Source organism: Astatotilapia calliptera, chromosome 23 (assembly GCF_900246225.1).
Source record: "Astatotilapia calliptera chromosome 23, fAstCal1.2, whole genome shotgun sequence".
In the NCBI taxonomy this organism is placed as follows: domain Eukaryota; kingdom Metazoa; phylum Chordata; class Actinopteri; order Cichliformes; family Cichlidae; genus Astatotilapia; species Astatotilapia calliptera.
The window spans coordinates 600,588-621,330 of NC_039323.1; the positions used below are offsets into that span (position 1 = coordinate 600,588).

Below are 20,743 nucleotides of genomic sequence, written 5' to 3' on the forward strand. Positions count from 1 at the left end.
CTGATCGGCGAGGTTACAAGAAGGTAAACACACTCATGTTCATTTCCTTTGTCCAGGACAACAACCGACTCCAGCAGAGGCACAACCTCCAACAATCATGCTGCAGGCAAAAGAAACAACTCCTGCTCAGGAGACGCAGAGACCAGTGGTCCCAGAGGGTAAACCAGCTCCTCCTGAGCCGAAAAAGAGGGCAAGAAAAGCATCAATTGCAAATTCAGAAAAAGACACGGAGCTTGTTTTTGACCTCAGACCGTCTGCGCTGAAGCATGATGATAAAGTCCAAAAGGACACTCAGCCTGCAAGAGCTGTAGAAAAAGGCACGGATGGTGCACAGAACGCAGCACATGGACAGATTAATAAAGTGAAGGACAGGGAGGTGAACAAGAAAGCTGATAAACCTGTGAGACTACAGGAGACTACAGACTATAGGGTTGACGGGGAGGTCGAGGAGCCAGCTAGGCATTTGGAAAAAGAAACTGATGCTTTACCGGAGATGAAACAAACAAGACGACATACTGAAGAATTAGCTAAAGCTGACCACGAAGAAGTTCAATCAGACAGGGCTTTGGATAAAACATGTTTTGCACAAAGGAAACAAAAAGAAAAGAAACCTGGAACTGAAAACAGCCCCGAACAACTAGAAATACATTTGGCAAAAACAAGTGGAGTTGAGGAGAAGCAGAAACATCCAGCTGCAGAAGTAGGAACGATAAGCCAGGATGACAAGTCTCCTGTGAAACCACCGCAAGGGTTGATTAGCAAAGAATCAATGAAAGATCAAAATATGACATCTTTAGAAAATGAAGGTGAACTAGACAAGACAGAAGGAGAGCCTTTGAAACCACCAACAAGATCTAAAGGAAAACTGACAGATGGAAAGCCACCAATCAAGTATTTACTGAAGGATGGTGAGGAGATCCTTCCTACAATGTTAAAGATGACACAGATCGATTCTGAAGAAGACAGCAAACAGAGAGGTCGTCTGAATAAACAAGTGTCCAAAGAGTCAGAGAGAGGAACAAAGCCAGAAAAAGAGCCGACTGAACAACCAGAACGGCCGGTAGAAAAGGAAGATGCGTTTACTCATCCAAAGCCTCCTGTGAGGACAAAAAGCAAAGTAAAAGGTGTAGAAAAACAAGTATCACAGGACACGGAGACGGATCGAGAGGAACAAGAGCCAACAACAGCAGTGGTAAAAGTTCAAGACCAACCTATGAAACAGCTTCTAAAGCCGTTAATAAAACAGGCCGAAGAGAAACCAGCATTTGAGAGGAACCAGTCAGCAACTGAGGAAACAGAGCAGCCTGCCAACCCTCCATTAAAACAGCCAGTTCAACCCATGAGAAAAGAACCGGAAATGGACCAGGACGTGAGACTGGCAGTGAAGCCAACGAGGAGGGAGGAAGAACAACAAACACAGGTGGCAGAAGACATTCCCCTCCTTTATATTTCTGAAGATGAAACTTTCTCAGAGGCTCTGACTGAAATACCAGCTGCCCACAGGGATGTCCAGCCCCACGAACCCTTTGTTGAGATTGCACTCCAGACGACAGAACCATTGAAGGAGTCTCCGCCGGAGATCGATATCAGCACCGAGGATGAACCACAAATGCAAGAGGCTGCGGTCAAGATCCAGGCTGCCTTCAAAGGCTTCAAGACGCGCAAAGACATGCGACCTGTTTTTAAAGAGGTTTTTAAGAACCAGACAGCAGATCTTCACAGTACGCTCACACTAATGTGTGTTGTCGAGGGAAAGCCCAGCGCAGTACGGTGGCTCAGAAACGGGCAACAAATTTGCAACGACCAGAGATGCAGGATTACGACCACAGATGATGGAGAATGCACACTTGTGATCAAGAACCTGTTAAACAGCGACAGAGGAATTTATACCTGTGAGGCGGTCAATAAGTTTGGTGTGACCTCCTACAATGGAAACATAACAGTGGTGCAAACCCCCCAGCCTGCTCCTGTGGCACAGAAGCCCGTACACCCACCTCTTGCAGCCATTACTCCTTTGCAGCTCGCCCCAACAAAGCCCGCAGCCCCGCCCAAAGACCAGAATGAGAATCTGCCACCGAGTCAAGCGCAGGTGCCCACGTCAGCAGAGGACTATGCAGAAAGCATGAACGTGTCGCTGTGGGAGGCCTACACGCTGACAGAGCATGCGCCCCAGCAGACCCCCCAAGAGAGGAGACGGTCCTCTGTCATGGCTGCCAGCTCCAGTGAGTGACTTAGCTTTAAAAACTTGACTGGGTCACATTGAAGCACTAATGATTCATTACTCTGCCTTCAACAGTGTCGAGTCCCTCCGATTATGACACAGCTCCCGATATGATGGAACCTGTTGAGATGACCACAATCACACCGAGGTACCAGATAAAACATTTGATTTATTCTATGAATGTCATTTTGTTTGGCTGTAAAGATGCCAAAAATATGAATATTGTCACAGGGAAGAACCAAAACCAACAGAACAAGCAGCTCCGAAGGATGATAACGAAGAGACAACCCAACCTCCGAAGACGCTATTAAAGATCAAAGGTCAGCAAGGTTATTTATTTAATATATTATTTATGCAACTTTCTGAGCAGGTGTACTGAAGCTATCCTCTATTACAAATGTTTAGGGGCCCATGACAGTAAAATGAGGACACCATCTCCAAAACATCGTGCCCACACGCCCTTGGACAGCACAGTCTCTGGATCTGAGTCGGAGGGGGAAGAGGACAGACGAGAGGTGATTTACGTTGATTGGATGCACGTTATCGTCTATTTTTATGTCCTTTTTAAGCATCAGTGGAACAAATCTGAGAAAGTCACTGTATGACAAAATAATACTGCACACGTCCCAGGCATAAATAATGTATTTGCTGTTTTCTTCCTCAGACGTCTGAAATATATGTGGCTCGAGCTCACTGTAGCCCTAACAGTGGCAGTAAGGAGAGTTTTATTCTGAAGGAGGGCCAGTTTGTAGAGGTGCTGGACTCTGTTCATCCTGACAGATGGCTGGTGAGGACCAAACCCACCAAAACCAACCCTGCTCGGCAGGGATGGCTGTGTCCAGCATACCTGGAGAAGAAGAGAAAGGTGGGATGTAGACATCCGCATGACAAACATGTTGAAAATCTATACTGTTAGTTTATTATTATATCAACAAAGACGTTGAGGATTTAAAAAATGAGCTTTTAATAGTTATAACTGTCATTTTAAACAGGAGACCTTCCCTCAGCTGAGAGCACGTCAAGAGGATCTTGATGGAATTGGATGTACAGGAGAAGAGTACAGGAGAGGCCTGAGGTGCGTCATACTGCCAGATGAGCTTTACTAGTATTGGGATACTGGATGACTTATACTGATGATGACTAAACTGTGTCAGAGTAAATACATGCATACATATTTCATGTATGTTCATGCACTTCTACGATACTTTGGTGTTGGTCATCACAGCTGGTCCTGAATAACATCTTGGCTTCTGTGATGAATCCATTTGCTTCCCTGTATCTTTAGTCAGTTGATCCAAGGCCTGATTGACGGAGAGGAGGAGTTTGTGAGAGAGATGAAGATGTTTATATCTCAGCAGCTAAATTTTCTGGACTCCAGCTACCGCATCCCCGTTAACGTCCTCAACCAGAAAGAGCTCATTTTCAGGAACATCAAAGACATCGTGTTGTTACACGAGAGGTGATACACACGTGCTAGATCAAAGGCAAAACGCATCAACGTGTCAAATCACAGTAACAGAACTCGTGTTTTCTCAGGTGTGTCCTTCCTGGGTTGAGGGAGTGTGCCACAGATGATGACGTGGCCATGCATCTGATCAAACACAGAGAAGACTTTGAGAAGTATCTGCACTACATGGTGGGTCAAGCTCAGGCAGAGGCCTGCATCGCTGACAAGGCCATCCAACAGTTTTTCAAGGTATTCACAACTGAATTCAAGTATAAACATTTAATGCTGCTGAAACAAAGGTGTGGAGAGCAGGATTACTACATCAGTCTAATGTGTTGTTGTTTCCTGGCATATTTCAGGAGTTACCAGAAGCTGGTAAGCTGGACGGTGCTGTTATGGATGTCCTTACATTCCTCCAGCAACCAGTGGAAAGAATTCAAACTTACCAAGCATTACTAAAGGTCAGCATATAGATTTAATACCATTTAACATTTAAGGCTATTAGGGCTAATCTTCTTTAAAGTGTGTCACATGAAAAGTTCAACTTTTTACCTGCAGGAGTTAATCAAGAATAAAGCTAAGAGTGGCCAGAGCTGCCATCTGCTGGAGGATGCTTTCTCTTTGGTGTCCTGCCTTCCCTGGAGGTCAGACAACCTGCACAAGGTGTCTCTGATTGAGAACTACCCGGCTCCTCTTATTGCCCTGGGCGAGCCCGTGCGTCAGGTGGGCAAAAATGACTTATATACAGTTTAGATCTGGTTCCAGCATGAAACAAGCAAACCAAAAAAACTGTCGTAACATTCTAGTTGTGCAGAAACGCACAAATGATTTCACGTCTTCTTCTCTTTAGGGATCCTTCACAGTGTTGGAGGAGACTCCAGAAATTAAGACCACCTCTAGAGGGCATCAGAGACAAGTCTTTCTCTTCAGGGAATGCATTGTACTGTGTAAACTGAAAAAAGACACCAGCATGAACCGAGACACCTACACCTTCAAGAACAAAATGAAGGTAAGGTCATTTGTCGTTCTGCGTCGCACCACGCCGTACACTTACTGCTTTTCCTATTCTTCATGTCGTCCTCCCACTTACTCGTCCTCCTCATTGTCTCCAGCTGAATGATGTGGAAATAAAGGAGACTGTGGGTGGAGACGAAAGGTCTTGGGGCTTGTGGCACGAACACAGAGGCTCCATAAGGAGGTACACGCTGCAGGGCAGCTCCACGCTGCTCAAACTGTCCTGGCTTAAAGACCTGAAGGAGCTACAGCAACGTTCCAGCCTGCCTACTAACAGTAAGTCTGTTAGTCCAGGTACTGAACATCGAACATTTTTATGATAAAACCATAAAACTAAATACTGTTTCATTCATTAACCTAACACGGCAACATTCAGTTCTGAAACGCTGGATTAAAAGTTATCTCAGTGATAAACAGTCAAAGATAAACTGATGGGTCCAGTTACGCTGTGTGCTTGATGTATATTTGTGTGTTTGCATCCACAGGTCCCCCAGTGTTTGGCTCACTGCTGTCTGACTGCACATCGAAGATGGGACAAACAATCAAGCTGACCTGCAAAGTGTCAGGATCTCCAAAACCAGAGATCAGCTGGCTCAAAGGTTTGAAAATAGACACATAATAGAAAATTATACTTCACATGGTTGCATCTGTTTGATGTTTTATCAGATCAGATTGTTTGCCCTCATTCGCATACATATCTTGTTATTTATGCCGTCGTGTATCCACATTTTGCATTCAAAGTAACTCTGACTTATATGAAGAACTGACAGTTAAGCCAACTTTTACATACTGTGCTGAACACATTTATCAGACGACCACCTAATGTGAGGCTTACACCTGCCCTGAAGTACCAGCATCATTTTTATGCTTCTGTAATGGTTAATCCAACATTTAATACATTTGTGTTTTCGTGTTTTTATATCGGGTTGTCTTGTAAGTTTGTTGCGCACTTCATCACGTGCCAATCCTTTGTCATCTGAACTCGTGTTAGGTATAAAACTGCATTTCACCTTTTCCACTTTAAAAATCAACCCAGTGTCTCCAAAAGTGGATTCTGTTCATCTGGACGCAGCGTTTTGTGGGAGAAACGTTTGGTCACTCATCCAGGTGACTGCTTCAGTCTCAGCTGACTGCAGGTTTCAATCTTATAAAGAGTACATATGATGACTGAAACCAGCCCACTGAAGGAACAATGGGCTGGGAGGTCAGTTCCTTCATCTTAATTATGCAAATTATCTTCTGAAGAAGTCACCTGGATGATGACGAAACGTTTCTCCCACAAAACGCTACGTCCAGATGAACAGAATCAACTTTTGGAGATTTACTTACCTGGATGATTGAGATGCATCAAGACAACCCAAAAAGGTGGTTTCACTTTCAGGTATTACTGTGTTCCTAAAAAGAAAAGAAAACGTGTATTTGTGTGACATGTGTCCAGAATAGCAGACGAGTTTATCACCACATAATTGAGTGTTATGGTCACAGTGATGAACCTACCTGGATCCTGATCCCTTCCTCCTAGATGGCCTTCCTTTGGAGGACGACCCACGTCACATCATCACCGCAGACCGGTCGGGCTCCTGCAGTCTCATCCTGGACAGCCTCACTGCGGAGGACTCCGGAGAGTATGCGTGCTACGCTACCAGCTTCATGGGCAGAGCTGGCACTCTGGCTAAGGTGGTGGTGCAGGGTGAGTTACCAATCCGAGTTTAAGCTATGCTAACACTGGGGCTCGATTGATATGTGCGCATGCGTCAGACGGCACGCAGCCTGTTTCAGCTGCTGATGCTTTTGTCTCCTTACTTTAACTTTTTCTTACTTTTGTCTTTGTCTTTTACTTTGTATGTTAGTGTTTGTTTTGTCTTTTCAAACATGTGGATCGAGAAAGTTTTGGTTCTCCTTGTTGTCAGGGAACTACTTTGTATAATTTCTCAGCGATTGATAAAGTTTTGTGATGCTGATTTACTTACAAACAAATCTGTGCGTAAATCACGCGACTGTTTCACGCACGTATCCATGATTGATCAATATTAGGAACACATTTAGACGTAAAACAAATAAAGAACTTCTTGGTTGCCTTAGGAATTTAAACACAAATCTTTAAAATGAATACTACACCTACTACTGCTTTCACCATTACTTCTACAACTAACAACAACAACAATAATTATTGTTTTTATTATTGCCTTTTGGTTATTATTTACAAAAATGTCCTTTTTTTTAAAACAGCATAAACAACAAAATGCACAGAATTGCAACAAAAAGAAAACATGTAAATTAAACAAATTACTAAATGTAGCGATGTGGCCTTTAACCTTTGTAATTTAAACATATTCCCCTATACGTTATTTTATTTTATCATAGCTTAAACATTACCTTTCTTCAGGATGACTTCCATCACGGCAGCGTGATTTCTTGATGCTGAGAATTTGGATCTTTCTTTTCATTGTAGTGAGTTTTTGTTTTTAGGTTGACACACGGCACCTTGTCCGTGTCTTCCACCTGTTTCTCTTCTTTCTCGTGGTCTGTTGGGCTTTTTCGTATCAACTTTGTGTTTTTTATTTAAGCTGCAGTGATCTCAGGGGAAATCATATTCGTCGCTTTTTATTTATTGATTTATTTTTAAATGTTTCGTCACTCCAGTCGAAACACTTTGAAAAGCTACACCTCTTCCGTCTTACTCCTTGGACCTCAGACAGCATTGTGTAATTTTCTATAGTCTGACCTTATTCCCTGCCTGAGAGGTGCGGGCTTCGTTCTTACACCATAGTCACCTGTTTTGCCATTTCACATCTGTGCTTCTTTCTGCAGAGAAATGGAGCGGGGCAGTATGCAGATAGTATGCAGATAGTATGCAGATAGTATGCAGATTGCACAACGCTGCTGTGTCTGAATGATTTTGATTTACTAACATGCAACAACATACACCGTTATGCACGTTTCATAAATCCAACTTTAAATTTGCCTACAAAGGGTAAGGGTAAGAACATTTCCCCTGAGAGCTCCGGAGTTACTAGAATAGAATAGAATAGAATAGAATAGAATAGAATAGAATAGAATAGAATAATCCTTTAATTGTCCCACAAGGGGAAATTTGGTTGTAACAGCAGCCAGAAAGACACATATACAAACAAACAGGACACAGGAAAGAAACATACAGTTTTGTATTTACATCAAGGACAGTGGTTACTATAAACAGAGTACTGTACAGTTATTAAATTAAATAAAATTACAAATAAGAGGCAAACCCAGGTTGTAGTGTGAATACTTACCTCTTATAATATTAATATAATAGCTGCTGCTTTTGGTTGTTTCTAGCCTAAACCTGATCTTTTCATGCTTCTTTTCTCCAGCTCCACCCAGATTCGTGAGTCGACTGGAAAGTGCTTGTCTCATTGAAGGAGAGGACATCCAGTTCTCCTGCTCCACATTCACCACTCCGTTACCGAGAATTAGGTATCGCAGCGCAGAGCTGACCGCTGTAGTCGCTTTACGATTTTGCAACTATTGTGTTTCTGAATGCAGCGCTGCTTGCTCTTGACAGGTGGTTGAAGGATGGCAAAGAGTTGACTGACCAGCAGAAATACTTGATTATGAATGATGCACGGAGCGGGATCCTGTCTCTGACCGTCGTCAGGGCAACTGAAGCAGATATTGGGCAGTACGAGTGTGAGGTATAAAACATCGTCCATGTGTGAACACAGCTGGTGTCACTAATGTCAGAGCTCTGCCTTTGATATGTATGAAAATGTTTTATTTTGTTCAGCTTTGGAATGAACTTGGTGGCGTCAAGTGCAAGGCAGGTTTATGCCCCGCCTATGTCCCCCCGACTGACCGCGAGAATGACCAATCACAGGACTTGCCTCCTAAAGGTAAGACAGTTACAGCCAATGAAGTTAACATCCTCCACCTAGGATGGGAACCCATAAGAGCCTTTTTAAGTGGGTGGGGGTCACACTGTCACTAGTTCAGCTGCGTTGGAGAAAGGGTGAAGCACATGCCATTGTCCAGTCACCCTGTTCTTACATCACACCATGTGACATCTCTTCCCTTCACTACAAACAGTTTGGATCAGTTTCACCTTTCCACCCTTCATTCATTTGATCAAGTTTACACCATTTTCAGACTTTACTCACGTTTTCCTTTCCCCGTTTCACACACACTCACATCATGAATAGTTCCAACCACCCTACCAGCTGTCACTAGATTCCTAAGGATTATGGCGTTGGGTGTAGTCTGCACTGTAGCTGCATGCCACAGAGTTGATGCAGTTTCCATTTGCACTGTGCAGCAAATGCAAAATCCTAACTATTAACTGTCATATATCACACGAGATAAAACCACGTCAACATTTATTCACCATCAACCCATTTCCCATTTGGCACGTCATGAAAAATGCACACTTCATATCCATATCATCTCAGTATCTGTAACTACCATCTTCCAGCAAAAACCAACTTACACATAAATATCTCATCCTCTCTAATACTAATCTAAAACCTGAGTCATTGTCTGTGAAGCTTCTCAGTCATCCAGGTCATCGGAGTCTAAGGAGCTTGGAAAGAAAGGCGCCTGGACTTCTTTAAGTTGCTTGAAGACGTTTCACCTCTCACCTGAGAAGCTTCCTCAGTTCTAGGGTCAAATGGTGGAGAGTCCCAGATTTAAGCCCTGTGGGAGTGTCCCCCCAAGTGTCACCGTGGGGATGTGGGGAAAGGAGGACCCAGGCGTGGTGCTCTGTGTATAAGCAGTGCGTTTATTTACAGTGTGGTAAATATCGATGCACAATTAATCCCCGTGCTCCCCAAGACTCCCGTGTGTGTCTTCCAGTGGCGTCCGTGTTCGTGCTCCCCGCTGTCGTGACTCTGCACACCCTGTGCGTGCTGTCCTTCCTCTCCACGCTCCTCCTCCCGCGGGCAAACACGATCAGTACTTCCTGGATTAACACACTGACTTGGAAGTTTCACGCAATGATCCCGCGTCGGAGAGAGCTCCACCACACTCTCAAGTAGCTCCTCCGACGAGGCCTGATCAGCTGCAGGTGTGTCACGGACTTCAGGTGTGGCCAATCACTTGCCAGGGCCACACCCACACACCTACATACACACATATATCTACAAGCAGGGAGAACGAGGGACAGCAATAACAAAATACATATATAATAATAATAATATAATTCATAACTGCTCCGGGACCTTGGGTCGCTCCGACCCAGGACGCTGACACCAAGAGGGACATGGACCCCCTAATGATCCTCCACCTAATCGCACGGCCAAGGTGTGTAAATCTGGGACTCTCCACCATTTGACCCTAGAACTGAGGAAGCTTCTCGGATGAGAGGTGAAAGTCCAGACGCTTTTTTCTTTCCAAGCTCCTCAGACCTGAGTCATTGTTGATCTTCTCTAATAACTGACTGTAGAGCTGTAGCACGTCACCCTCTGCATGTATGGGACGTCTGAAATGTTTTAGGGTCACATGGTGTTCTCAAAGCTAACATTTGTTCTGTTGCCATAACGATGGGATCTAGTGGCTACCATTCAACATAGACACCATACCTTACTGCACAGCATCCCATGAGAAGACCCCGTATGCAACGTTTTGTGTGTTTCATCACATTTCCACTGTTCACAGAAGGCATGGATTCAAACTAAACAGATAAATATACAAAGCTTGGAAGTAGCTGTTACTGAATATTATGCAGTGATTTTCCAACTCTGCTAGTTTTGCTACAGAATCCACACTTAAAGCAGAGCAATACAGTAGAATAGAGCAATCAGTGTAAGTATAGCATGTACGATCTAAGTATATCTATATTTTCTGGACTGTTGACGCCATGTTTGTCCTTCCATTGTCCGTAACTTACGTATTTTCTCATCTTCCCTGTACTGGTCCTAAAGCAGGAGGTTCCTCACATGGACAGTTCCATGTAAGTCATCATTGTCATGATAACAAATAACCACTCAGCATCCTCCTCTCTCCTCTTGCCAACGCATGCCCAGCTAACTCTTCACTCCTGTGAACAAAAGATGGTCATGTGCTGGGCAAGTGTCACTTTTGCGCCCGTCTAGCAGGGGGCATGTGTCCATGTCCTGTTGATGTGGTGGGTTGGTAAGATCCAACCCAGAGGCTGAAGGTAAGGATCACAGCACATTGTTGCTGTTCCTGCGCTGTAAGGTAATGTACCCTACGTGTTTCCTTTTTCAACATATTAATAAGAGTAAAATCCTTTGAAATATATAATTACTGCCATTGTTTTCTGTCTGAGTTGGTTTTGATCTTCGTAGATCCCGACTCAGAGGGCTGGTCTGCTGCATTTGTGAAGAAATGGTTACAGGCTGATTTCAACCCAACTTCTATTGCAAGGATGCTTTTTCCTCCCGAAAGTCCTGAACAGTAAGTTCAGCTTTATGCACTGACATTCGCTTCCACATTACATCCCGATCATGTTTTGAATGTTTGTCTCTGTTTAATGGTTTGCTTGTGAAACTAGATCTGGATTTTAAGCATTTACTGTGTGATAACCAGTGTTGGTCAAGTTACTTGAAAAAAGTAATCAGTAACTAATTACTGATTACTTCCCCCAAAAAGTAATCCTGTTACTTTACTGATTACTTATTTTTAAAAGTAATTAATTACTTAGTTACTTTTTAAAAACATGATTTACAACCTGAATAGGTGATAAAGCGATAGATCTCTCAGCCCAATTCTACTTTTTCTGCATAATCCATCATACAAAATGTAATCAAATGGAAAAGTCTCTTTTTTAACTTGTTTTATTAGTTTTAATCTTTTAACTTTATGCATCAAGCAAAAATTTAATTATCTGCAACATTCTCTGACTGGAAGAAATTAGTTTAACATTTAAACCTATTTTCTGCACATTCCAGCACATAAAATAAAATATTTTTTGTGTTTACACTCAGTCTTTCAAATAGATGCAAGTAAAACACAGCAGAAAATAAATAAAATCAAAGACTCAGCGGTCCTGTTGCTCTATTTTCACCTGTAAAGCAGGAGTGGGGCAGGCGGAGGTTTACCCTGGTGCAGGTGTGCCGCGGTCAGTGGAAGAATCCGCGAGTTTCTCTGTGAGTTTCCCATTATGTCGTAGCTACTCGGTGCTTGTTGGAAGTTTAGGGGTTTTTTCGCTGTAAAAAGAAGTTTTCTTCCCACGCACAGCGGACACTAATGTTTTTGTCACTTTTTATGGAATCAAACTCAAAGTAAGGTCAGTACTTCCACGCTTTAAACGCTGCACGCTCATACTCTCTCTGCACTCGATATATGATCCATTGTTGATCTGCACACAGCTGTTGTGACTAACGGCGCACTCGCTTACGTCACTGTCATGAGACATTCTCGCAAAAAAATCAGTTTTAGTAACGCAGTAACGCAGCGTTCCTACGGGAAAGTAACGGTAATCTAATTACCGTTTTTGCAATAGTAATCCCTTACTTTACTCGTTACTTGAAAAAGTAATCCGATTACAGTAACGCGTTACACGTTACTGTAATCGGATTACAGTAACGCGTTACGCGTTACTGTCCATCTCTGATAATAACTGTGTCCTTAATCTAATGTTTGTCTCCAGCGCTGAGGGTGGTGCTGAAGTGAGTCTTTACGCCCCCACGTCAGCCGATCCAGCAGCACAGCAGCCCATGTGTTACCTCGAGGAAGAAGAGGAGATCTACATCTCAGAGCAAATACAAGAAATTGCAGATGGTATCCTTGCCTCCTACTCATAACATGCAGAATAATATCACATTTTACATGATTAGCTCATGAATCAAATTTCTTGTTTAGCTCCTCCCTCTATCCAGATACCCATCGAGGACCTGTTTGTAGAGCCGGGTCACCCATCGACATTTACAGCCATCATCACAGGAAGACCAGCACCTAAGATAAAGTGGTACAAGGTATGAGCAGAGTTTTTTGAGTTGTTTTCTAAACGGATTTTTTGGTCTATATCAACTCTTCAAAGGTTGTAACAGGGAATCACATTGTTCTAAGATCACAAACCGCTGGTTTCAATCTGAAAGCTTATTTATAAATGAAACTGCTGGTTCACATTAATAGGATGAAGAGGAGCTTGCAGCCAATGAGAATGTGAGGATGGGACAACATGGTGCCCGCTGCTCATTAACCATAGTGTGCACCGAGGGTGAGGACAGTGGGATGTACGCCTGCTTCGCTCACAACAACTCTGGTTATGCATCGTGTCAGGCTGAGCTGACAGTGGAAGAAGGTAACACGGGAGCTCAAAATAACCAAAGGGCTGCTCGTCGCTGTAGCATGCGTTTGTTGTTTCCAGCGCTGGAGTTAGTTGCAGCTTTAGTTTTTGCCTGCAGGACTCCTGGAGTTCCAGGAGAGAGAGCTGGAGCTGGGAAAAAGAAGGAAGCTGTTCTCTGTCTATGACGTCCACGATGAAATCGGAAGGTGAATCTGCATTTTCTCTTTAGCATTATCTTTGCCAAGATTTCATGTGCAGTAAATCATCTTTCTGTGTTTTAGGGGAACGTTCGGAGTAGTGAAGCGCGTCGTCCACAGAAGGACCGCTGAAGTCTTTGCTGCCAAGTTTCTGCCTCTGCGGAGCAGCACTCGGACCAGGGCCTTCCAGGAGAGGGACCTGCTGTCCCGCCTCGCTCACCCCCGAGTGGCTTGTCTGCTGGACTTCTTTTGCACCAGACGCACCTTGGTGCTGATCACAGAAATGTATCCTACCTCTTACGTGTTACAGTTAATTTGTGTGTTTGACCACATATTGAAGCTGTGAGTTCTTTAACAGCTTTTCTAGCTGCTGTTCTCACGGGCTTCTGGATCATTTATTACTGAAAGGATCGGTCTCAGAAAAAGAGGTATATTTAATTTACTTTATTAAATGATTTGAGTCTTGCAGAAAAGGTGCATGACACGTGTTGTGTCTTCTTATTTCAGATTCAGTCATTCATACAGCAAATTCTGGAGGGAGTTGGTCACATTCATAGCATGAACATCCTGCATCTGGACATTAAAGTGAGCGCTCTGCTGCATTGCATTATTTACTCTGGGATTTATTTTCACGAAGTCTCTTTTTCATGTTTCTTCCTTTTAGCCTGAAAACATCCTCATGGTGTATCCCCCAAGAGACGAGATCAAAATCTGTGACTTTGGCTTCTGCCAGGAAATAGACACATCCAGGCACCAGTACAGCATGTTTGGGACGCCTGAATTTGTTGCCCCAGAAATTGTTCACCAAGAACCAGTAACTGTGGCCACTGATATTTGGTGAGTTTAACGGCTACATGTATTTTAGATATAAATCAAATACTGTATATTTCTCTACATCCAGATGCAGAACCAACCCTCTAGTTTTATACGGAGATTTAAATAAAAGTAAACGATTATTTGCAGTAGTGCACAAAAGTTGAAACAAAACGTTTGAATCGTTTCTGTCTTGTCAGGGCCGTGGGGGTTGTCGCGTTTCTCTGGTATGTATCTCCGCCTTTTGAAAGCAATCTTGAAATCTTAAAAACACAGAACATCCAAAAATGTAACGACTCTTAAACTTTATCTGGACAGTCTGGTGTGTCGGTGCCCTTTTGTGGGCGAGACTGACCGCGCCACACTGCTGAGGGTGGGGGAGGGCACTCTGAACTGGGCCGCCCCTGATGTCATGTACAGGAGCCCCGAAGCCAAGAACTTTCTCCACACGCTCCTTCAGCCTGACCCAGAGTAAGGAAGCGCTTTTGGTGTTTTACGTGGGCTCGTAAGATATTTTTAAAGTTATGTGCAAACGACAGAAAGTACCCTGTGTCAGTGATGCTAACGCTGCTAAGCTTCTTATAGCTTCATTATGTTGGATCCAGTTGCTTTAAGGTGAAACAGAGAATGTCTCTGATGTTTCTGTACCTAGGAAGCGACCGTCTGCCTTTGAGTGCTTGGGCCATGACTGGATCCAGGTGAGGTCATATCATCAGGTGTTTCCTTTAAACTGTGAATGTCAAACTTACTGAACATTGGGACTGTTGTCAGGATGAACATGCAGGAGAAGACACGGATGAAATCAATACAAGGAGTCTGAAAGCCTTCATTTCAAAAAGGAAGTGGCAGGTGAGTTCCTGCTGCAGCTTTAATACCTGCCTGGATACAAAAGGAAATACCAGATGGTTTCCTGTAGTGTTAAACATCTTTGTCTGAGTGTGCTCTCTTTCTCTTCAGCGTTCTCTGACATGCATTGGGTCGGTGCTCACGCTGAGGCCCATTCCTGAGCTACTAGATGCTCCTCTCAGGGAGACGGCAGTGACGGTGCCCCGAGAGCCCCAAGAACACAGCAGTACCTCCCCGAGCAGTGGCTCTTCGTCGGAGTATGACGAGGCTGACTCCTGGGACTTTTTCCAGCACTGCAGCCAGACTGAAGAGGAAGAGGAAACAGAGGAAGACTATGATCCTTTAATGGAGAGAGCACAGATCCCAGATCCTTTTCCCAGCTTCCACCGGGATGGAGAAGAGGAAGGGGATTTGACACTAGGCGAGGAAGAGGATGGAGAGATAGTAGGAAGGAGGACTGTATTAGAGCGGAGTATGAGCAGGCAATCGGTCGCATCGTCGGAAGTATCGTGTCAAAGGACACCTCAGAGGGAACGTCGGTCCAGCAAGGACAGCAGTCCATCGCTCTACCTGTCGGATGGGGACGAGGGTTCAGGGAGTGACGGAGGTCGTATTCCTCGGGGAAGCGTCATCCGAAGCACTTTTTATAGCAACTCTCATCAGCTTTCGCCGTTGTCTGCCAGACACATGACATTAAGGGACAAATTTCAAGCTAAGAAGCAGGAGAGGGGCCGCAAGCCGCTCAGGAGGAGCTTCTCAGGACGCCTCAACGAGCCTCTTATTGAATATGTGGAGGATGAGACGGAGACCAGCCGTGGCCAGAGACGGGCATCCGTTCAGACCGCAATGCAGAAGTCCTGCTCGTTTGACAGCGGGGTGGGTTTCGCCCATGCTAACGCACCACCTCACAGAAGGAGCAGGTCTCTAGATGAGTATTCACGTCGGTCTCCCACTTCACCCAAACGTGCGAACGCCGGTGAAGAAGAAGGGTCGCAAAGTCTAAAGGAAGATTTCACAGACGATGAAGTGGCCGGGACAAACTTGCTGACAATCCCAAATTCTCAGCGAGCCACGAGAAGAGGCTCTGTCACTCCTGTGCAGGTGAGGCAGGCTTTTAGAGGAGCCTCTGTTCCTTCGAGCTTGGACCAAGCACAGACGGAGGGAGATGACTTTGCTGGCTCCCAGGGGTCTCTGGCTGAGTCTTTTACTTTGGAGCATGGTGGCTCTGAGTCTTCAAGTAGACTCGGCTCCAGTGAAGAACTGAGTCACGGTCGTCTCAGAGGGAGATACAGATCAGGAGACGGCGATGGATATGATGATCAGGGTGAGCGCCTCGTTGCACCATCGCCTCGCTCTTTCCAAGAAGTAAAACCCCGAAGCTCGTTTCCCCGGGCACCACCACGTAATCGCACACGCTCCAATCCCAACCTGTCCACAAACAGCAGAGGTCAGCTGGGGACGCCGCTAATGCCAAGCCCCAGTCCCAGCCTCTCTTCTCTGCAGGCTCCAGAGAGGCCTCCCAGAGCCCGGGACAAGAAAGAGGGTCACGGCCTCCAGAGGCACGCATCTGCTCCAGCCCTCGAAGCTCCACCACCTACAGGGAGGTCACCAAAACTGGGACTGCTTAACATCTTCCGCAGGCAATCCTGGACTGGCCATTCCTACTCCCATCTGGAGGACATGGAGTTAGGACCAACTCTGGGCGAGATCATGAAGCCTGATACACCCACCATGTCTCTAAGGAAGAGAATGAGAGCGTCAGCCTCAAGTCTGACCAAACTCTTTTCCAGATCCTCCAGTAAAGAGGATGTGAGTGAAGGAGGTGAGGCACCGCAGATGCACCTCAGTATAAGCACTACGTTGTGTTACTGTTGTGAAATGATATCCTGTATTATTCAATCTGAAGTTAAAACCATTTGCTCTTTCCTGTTTTATTTATAACAGGTCCAATAGTGAAAGGATCAGCTCCCGCTGCACCTGAAAGGAGGCGCAGCAGCAGCCTCGAGAGTCCCAAAAGGAGGAGCTCAAAGCTCTTACCATCCTTCAAAATACCTGCGTTTAAAAAGAAAGGTCGGACAAAGGTTACATTCTGTGACTGATCTGCTTTAAATTTCACATCACAGTTGTTGCTTTGAGAACATGCTCTTTTGTTACCCTTTGTTAATATTCAGACCTGCCCGTTCGCCCCAGCAAGGCTGAGGTGCTACAGTTGGATGGAGGCGGAGTCCTCCTGGCGTGGAGGCCGGTTCGCTCAAGCGATCCCGTCACTTACTGCGTGCAGTACTGTACGGACGGTGCGTTCGCAGACATGGCAGGACAGAAATGTGTTTTTTGTTGTTTGTGTGAAAAAGAAATTATTTAGTGTTTTCCATTATGACTAAACTATATTTTTATGGTCTAAAATAGCGGCTCCAACCTTTTTTGTGCCACGGACCGGTTTATGTCCGACAATATTTACCTTTAAGGTGTCGAGGATAAATACAACAAAATAAAAACAGTACTGGTACCGAAGAAGGAAGATTTATTCATAACATACAGGAACAGACCCAGGGGGAAGGGAACAGAGTTAACCATCAAAACAATAAATAAATAAGGCTAAAACCCTGAAAACCATAAATTTCACTCCTGAGCCTCGACTCTCGAGGCCCGGTACCGGGGGTTGGGGACCGCTGGTCTAAAACACCAGGGAATTTTAATAGCACTGTGTTATTGGTGTTTTCCATTGCCTAAATCAGGGGTGTCCAACTCCAGGCCTCGAGGCCCAGTGTCCTGCAGGTTTTAGATGTGTCCCTGATCCAACACAGCTGATTTAAACGGCTAAATCACCTCCTCAACATGTCCTGAAGTTCTCCAGAGGCTTGAACTCATCATCTGAATCAGCTAGGGATGCACCGATACCAATACTGGTATCCGGTATCGGGGCCGATACTGTAAAATGCGTGTGTACTCATACTCGTAAAAGTTAACCGATACCATGAACCGATAGGTTTTTGTACTCTGTATCGGCCAGTACTCGGATCCAAGTATCGGTATTGTAGCTTGCCATCACCAGTGTGTGAATGTGTGCGTGAATGGGTGGATGACTACTAAGTGCAATAATCCTTTCTGTCATCGTTGTATTTTTACTCAGTTGTATATAGTATTTGTATTTGTATTCTATTTTTATCTTATTGTATATTTATTTTATTTTATTCTACTGTATATAGTATTTTATTCTATTCTGTACAGCTGTGTACTGTATTTATTCTTATTGTATTCTAATTTTTGCGTTATAACTTTTGCACTGTCCACTTCCTGCTGTGACAAAACAAATTTCCCACGTGTGGGACTAATAAAGGTTATCTTATCTTATCTTATCTTATCTTATCTTATCTTATCTTATCTTATCTTATCTTATCTTATCTTATCTTATCTTATCTTATGACTGGATGTGTAAAGCGCTTTGGGGTCCTTAGGGACTAGTAAAGCTATATAAATACAGGCCATTTACCATTTATTGTATCGGTTTGAAAAAATCGGTATTGTTGCATCCCTAGAATCAGCTGTGTTGACCCAGCGTGAGATCTAAAACCTGCAGGACACCGGCCCCCGAGGCCTGGAGTTGGACCCCCCGGGCCTAAATTTAAACAGTGTAGTTGAATGCAGCACTCCTTATAGGAGGTCACAGGTTATGAGCAGAGGGTTGGGTGGTGATTGAGTGTGATGCTTACGGAGGAGTGTACCTGTGTGTGCATGTATTGCAAACACATCATTTGTAAAACGGCACCAACACTGGCGTCATGGTTTCATGTCTCCACAGGGGCGGAGTGGACAGTCCTGTCAGAGCACGTGGCAGACAGCTGCTACGTGGTAGAGGACTTACCGAGAGGAGCTTCTTACGTGTTCAGGGTGGGTCGTGTCACAAAGACGGGAGCAGGACCGTTCAGTGACGCCTCAGCTCCCGTTGTTATGGCGACTGATCCTGAAGGCAAGAGAAACGCTGTCTCCTATTGGACGTTGTCTTTTTATGATTTCACGTCATTGTTATTATGCTCTTTTTGAAAACATGGTGCAACAGCTGTTTGTGTTTGTTATACAGAGATCCACATTCCTCTCATTCAGACTGAGTCACTGGGGTCAAAGGTCATTGGATCAGAACAAGCAGCACACAAGAACTACAACTTCCTGTCTGAGATCAACAGGTGAGACATCCAACAACGAGCTGCAGCAGTTCAATAAAGTTATGTTTTGTTTCTCTAATCTTTATAACTGAAGAGCTGATTCCTTCTGTTGGTAGTAACAGTGTGCATGATAACACAGGATACCAGGCCCAGTAAGCCAAACCTCACTTTACACGCTCAGGTCTTGGCCTTACTATGCAAAGTGCCCTTGGGTGATTTATGTTGTGACTTAGTGCTGCATCCATCCATCTTTCAGGGGTCGTTTCAGCGTGGTAACCCTGTGCAGGAACGCCGAGACCAGCCAGGTGTTTGCGGCCAAGATCACCCCTTACCAAGCAGAGCAGAGGCAGCTGGTGTTGAAGGAGTACCAGCTGCTGAGGAGGCTTCACCACCCCCACCTGGTTCAGCTGCACTGTGCTTTCATCACCTCCGGCTACCTCGTGTTAGTAGAAGAGCTTTGTCCCGGCAAGGAGCTCCTCTACAGCCTGGCTGCGAGGTAAGCGACGCTCAAAAACATCAGCCATGAAGGAGGAGCATAGTTCCTAATAACGCTCGTGTGTCCTCGTCTTTCAGTCTAGCTTCAGGTTAGAACTTGTACACATGAATGAGCTTGAGATGGGAAGTCTAAGAATTTAAATAGACGTTATCAAGCAGAACAAACAGAACTGTATATCAAAATGTAAAAAAATCAAGCTAAGCTAATATTTCTGTGCTAATTCATTAGTTATGGCACCTCGGGTGCTGACGTCAAGCTTGACCATCACGTCTGTGTTTGCGTCCTCTCAGAGATCTGTACGCAGAGACTCAAGTGGCCGAGCTGCTCGTTCAGATCCTGAGTGCGGTCGACTATCTCCACGGCCGCCGAGTCGTCCACCTGGACCTGAAGTCGGACAACATGCTGGTGGACGACTGTAACCACCTGAAGGTCGTTGACTTTGGCTCGGCTCAGTCCTTCACGCCCGGACAGCCTTTAAACATCGAGCACATCCAGGGCTTTTCTGACAGCAGAGGTAATGATGTGTGTTTTTTAAATTCACACTAAATGTTGTACGCTGCATTCTGATTGGTCTAACATACTAAACCTCTGACTGTCGTGGCCTTCCGACAGACTCCTGCAGCAAAGGTACACGTTGTTTTACGGAGGACGGATTGATGGAAATAACTCCGCCTAACTCCATCCACCTCAGCTGACCCTAGCTCCCATAGTCTAACAAACCCAAGTCTATTCTTATCCTTTTATCCATTTCTTTTTGGTCTGAGCCTTTTTCCTGATACAGAAAGATGCACTGCCTGTAAATGTGCCACTCTCTATAAAGATATTCTGTCTGTCTGTTCTCTCAGTGTATATTATCCTTCCTAAAGCTCCGGAAATCCTCGAAGGTCAGGGTGTTGGGCCAGAGACCGACATCTGGGCTGTTGGAGTTTTGTCGTTCATCATGTAAGCAAAGAGGTTTATTCAAACTTGGATTACATCTCATCATCTGAGAACAATCCCACACGTAGCAGGGCTGTTCTGTTCTGATAAATGTGGGTTTGTAGACGTCATGGTGTGAGGAGGCTACAGACTGACTTCTGTTATAATAAGAATTACTATCATCTTTATCCTTCCCTACGTTAGGCTGAGTGCTGACAGCCCGTTTCATGCGGAGCACAGCTGGGATCACGACAGAAACATCAGGAAAGGGAAGATCCAGTTTGGACGCTGCTACCCGGGTCTGTCTGAGGGAGCCCTGAACTTCATGAAGAGCAGCCTGAACAACAAATCCTGGTGAGTCTTTTCCCAGAGTGTACTCACTCACACGTTAGCACTCATTCTGACAT

The 20,743-nt window shown here is 44.8% G+C and overlaps 1 protein-coding gene and 1 long non-coding RNA gene across 8 annotated transcripts in view; one reads left to right on the forward strand and one right to left on the reverse strand.

Moving 5' to 3' along the window:
• obscna (obscurin, cytoskeletal calmodulin and titin-interacting RhoGEF a) overlaps window positions 1-20,743 on the forward strand; it is a 40,356-nt gene that overhangs the window by 19,005 nt on the left and 608 nt on the right. For 6 of the 7 annotated variants that reach the window (XM_026160282.1, XM_026160284.1, XM_026160288.1 and 3 more), the window contains 39 exons: window positions 57-2,222; window positions 2,297-2,369; window positions 2,453-2,541; window positions 2,627-2,736; window positions 2,886-3,086; window positions 3,214-3,296; window positions 3,507-3,680; window positions 3,758-3,917; window positions 4,028-4,129; window positions 4,227-4,391; window positions 4,519-4,677; window positions 4,781-4,958; window positions 5,168-5,281; window positions 6,205-6,372; window positions 8,036-8,138; window positions 8,227-8,356; window positions 8,449-8,554; window positions 10,964-11,072; window positions 12,268-12,398; window positions 12,480-12,592; window positions 12,753-12,921; window positions 13,025-13,112; window positions 13,188-13,388; window positions 13,471-13,531; window positions 13,611-13,688; window positions 13,768-13,940; window positions 14,117-14,143; window positions 14,235-14,387; window positions 14,569-14,614; window positions 14,688-14,765; window positions 14,874-16,584; window positions 16,707-16,832; window positions 16,934-17,056; window positions 18,562-18,729; window positions 18,841-18,943; window positions 19,179-19,418; window positions 19,709-19,932; window positions 20,264-20,360; window positions 20,541-20,690. In XM_026160282.1, the coding sequence (XP_026016067.1) occupies window positions 57-2,222; window positions 2,297-2,369; window positions 2,453-2,541; window positions 2,627-2,736; window positions 2,886-3,086; window positions 3,214-3,296; window positions 3,507-3,680; window positions 3,758-3,917; window positions 4,028-4,129; window positions 4,227-4,391; window positions 4,519-4,677; window positions 4,781-4,958; window positions 5,168-5,281; window positions 6,205-6,372; window positions 8,036-8,138; window positions 8,227-8,356; window positions 8,449-8,554; window positions 10,964-11,072; window positions 12,268-12,398; window positions 12,480-12,592; window positions 12,753-12,921; window positions 13,025-13,112; window positions 13,188-13,388; window positions 13,471-13,531; window positions 13,611-13,688; window positions 13,768-13,940; window positions 14,117-14,143; window positions 14,235-14,387; window positions 14,569-14,614; window positions 14,688-14,765; window positions 14,874-16,584; window positions 16,707-16,832; window positions 16,934-17,056; window positions 18,562-18,729; window positions 18,841-18,943; window positions 19,179-19,418; window positions 19,709-19,932; window positions 20,264-20,360; window positions 20,541-20,690 (8,650 nt within the window). The remainder of the gene's footprint in view (window positions 1-56; window positions 2,223-2,296; window positions 2,370-2,452; window positions 2,542-2,626; window positions 2,737-2,885; window positions 3,087-3,213; window positions 3,297-3,506; window positions 3,681-3,757; window positions 3,918-4,027; window positions 4,130-4,226; window positions 4,392-4,518; window positions 4,678-4,780; window positions 4,959-5,167; window positions 5,282-6,204; window positions 6,373-8,035; window positions 8,139-8,226; window positions 8,357-8,448; window positions 8,555-10,963; window positions 11,073-12,267; window positions 12,399-12,479; window positions 12,593-12,752; window positions 12,922-13,024; window positions 13,113-13,187; window positions 13,389-13,470; window positions 13,532-13,610; window positions 13,689-13,767; window positions 13,941-14,116; window positions 14,144-14,234; window positions 14,388-14,568; window positions 14,615-14,687; window positions 14,766-14,873; window positions 16,585-16,706; window positions 16,833-16,933; window positions 17,057-18,561; window positions 18,730-18,840; window positions 18,944-19,178; window positions 19,419-19,708; window positions 19,933-20,263; window positions 20,361-20,540; window positions 20,691-20,743) is intronic. The other variant, XM_026160283.1, reaches the window with a different exon arrangement.
• Window positions 3,006-6,246, reverse strand: LOC113017023 (uncharacterized). Its single transcript, XR_003271355.1, has 3 exons — window positions 6,180-6,246; window positions 6,012-6,077; window positions 3,006-3,068 (listed from the first exon to the last, which is right to left on the reverse strand). It is a non-coding gene; the product is annotated as an uncharacterized LOC113017023 (long non-coding RNA).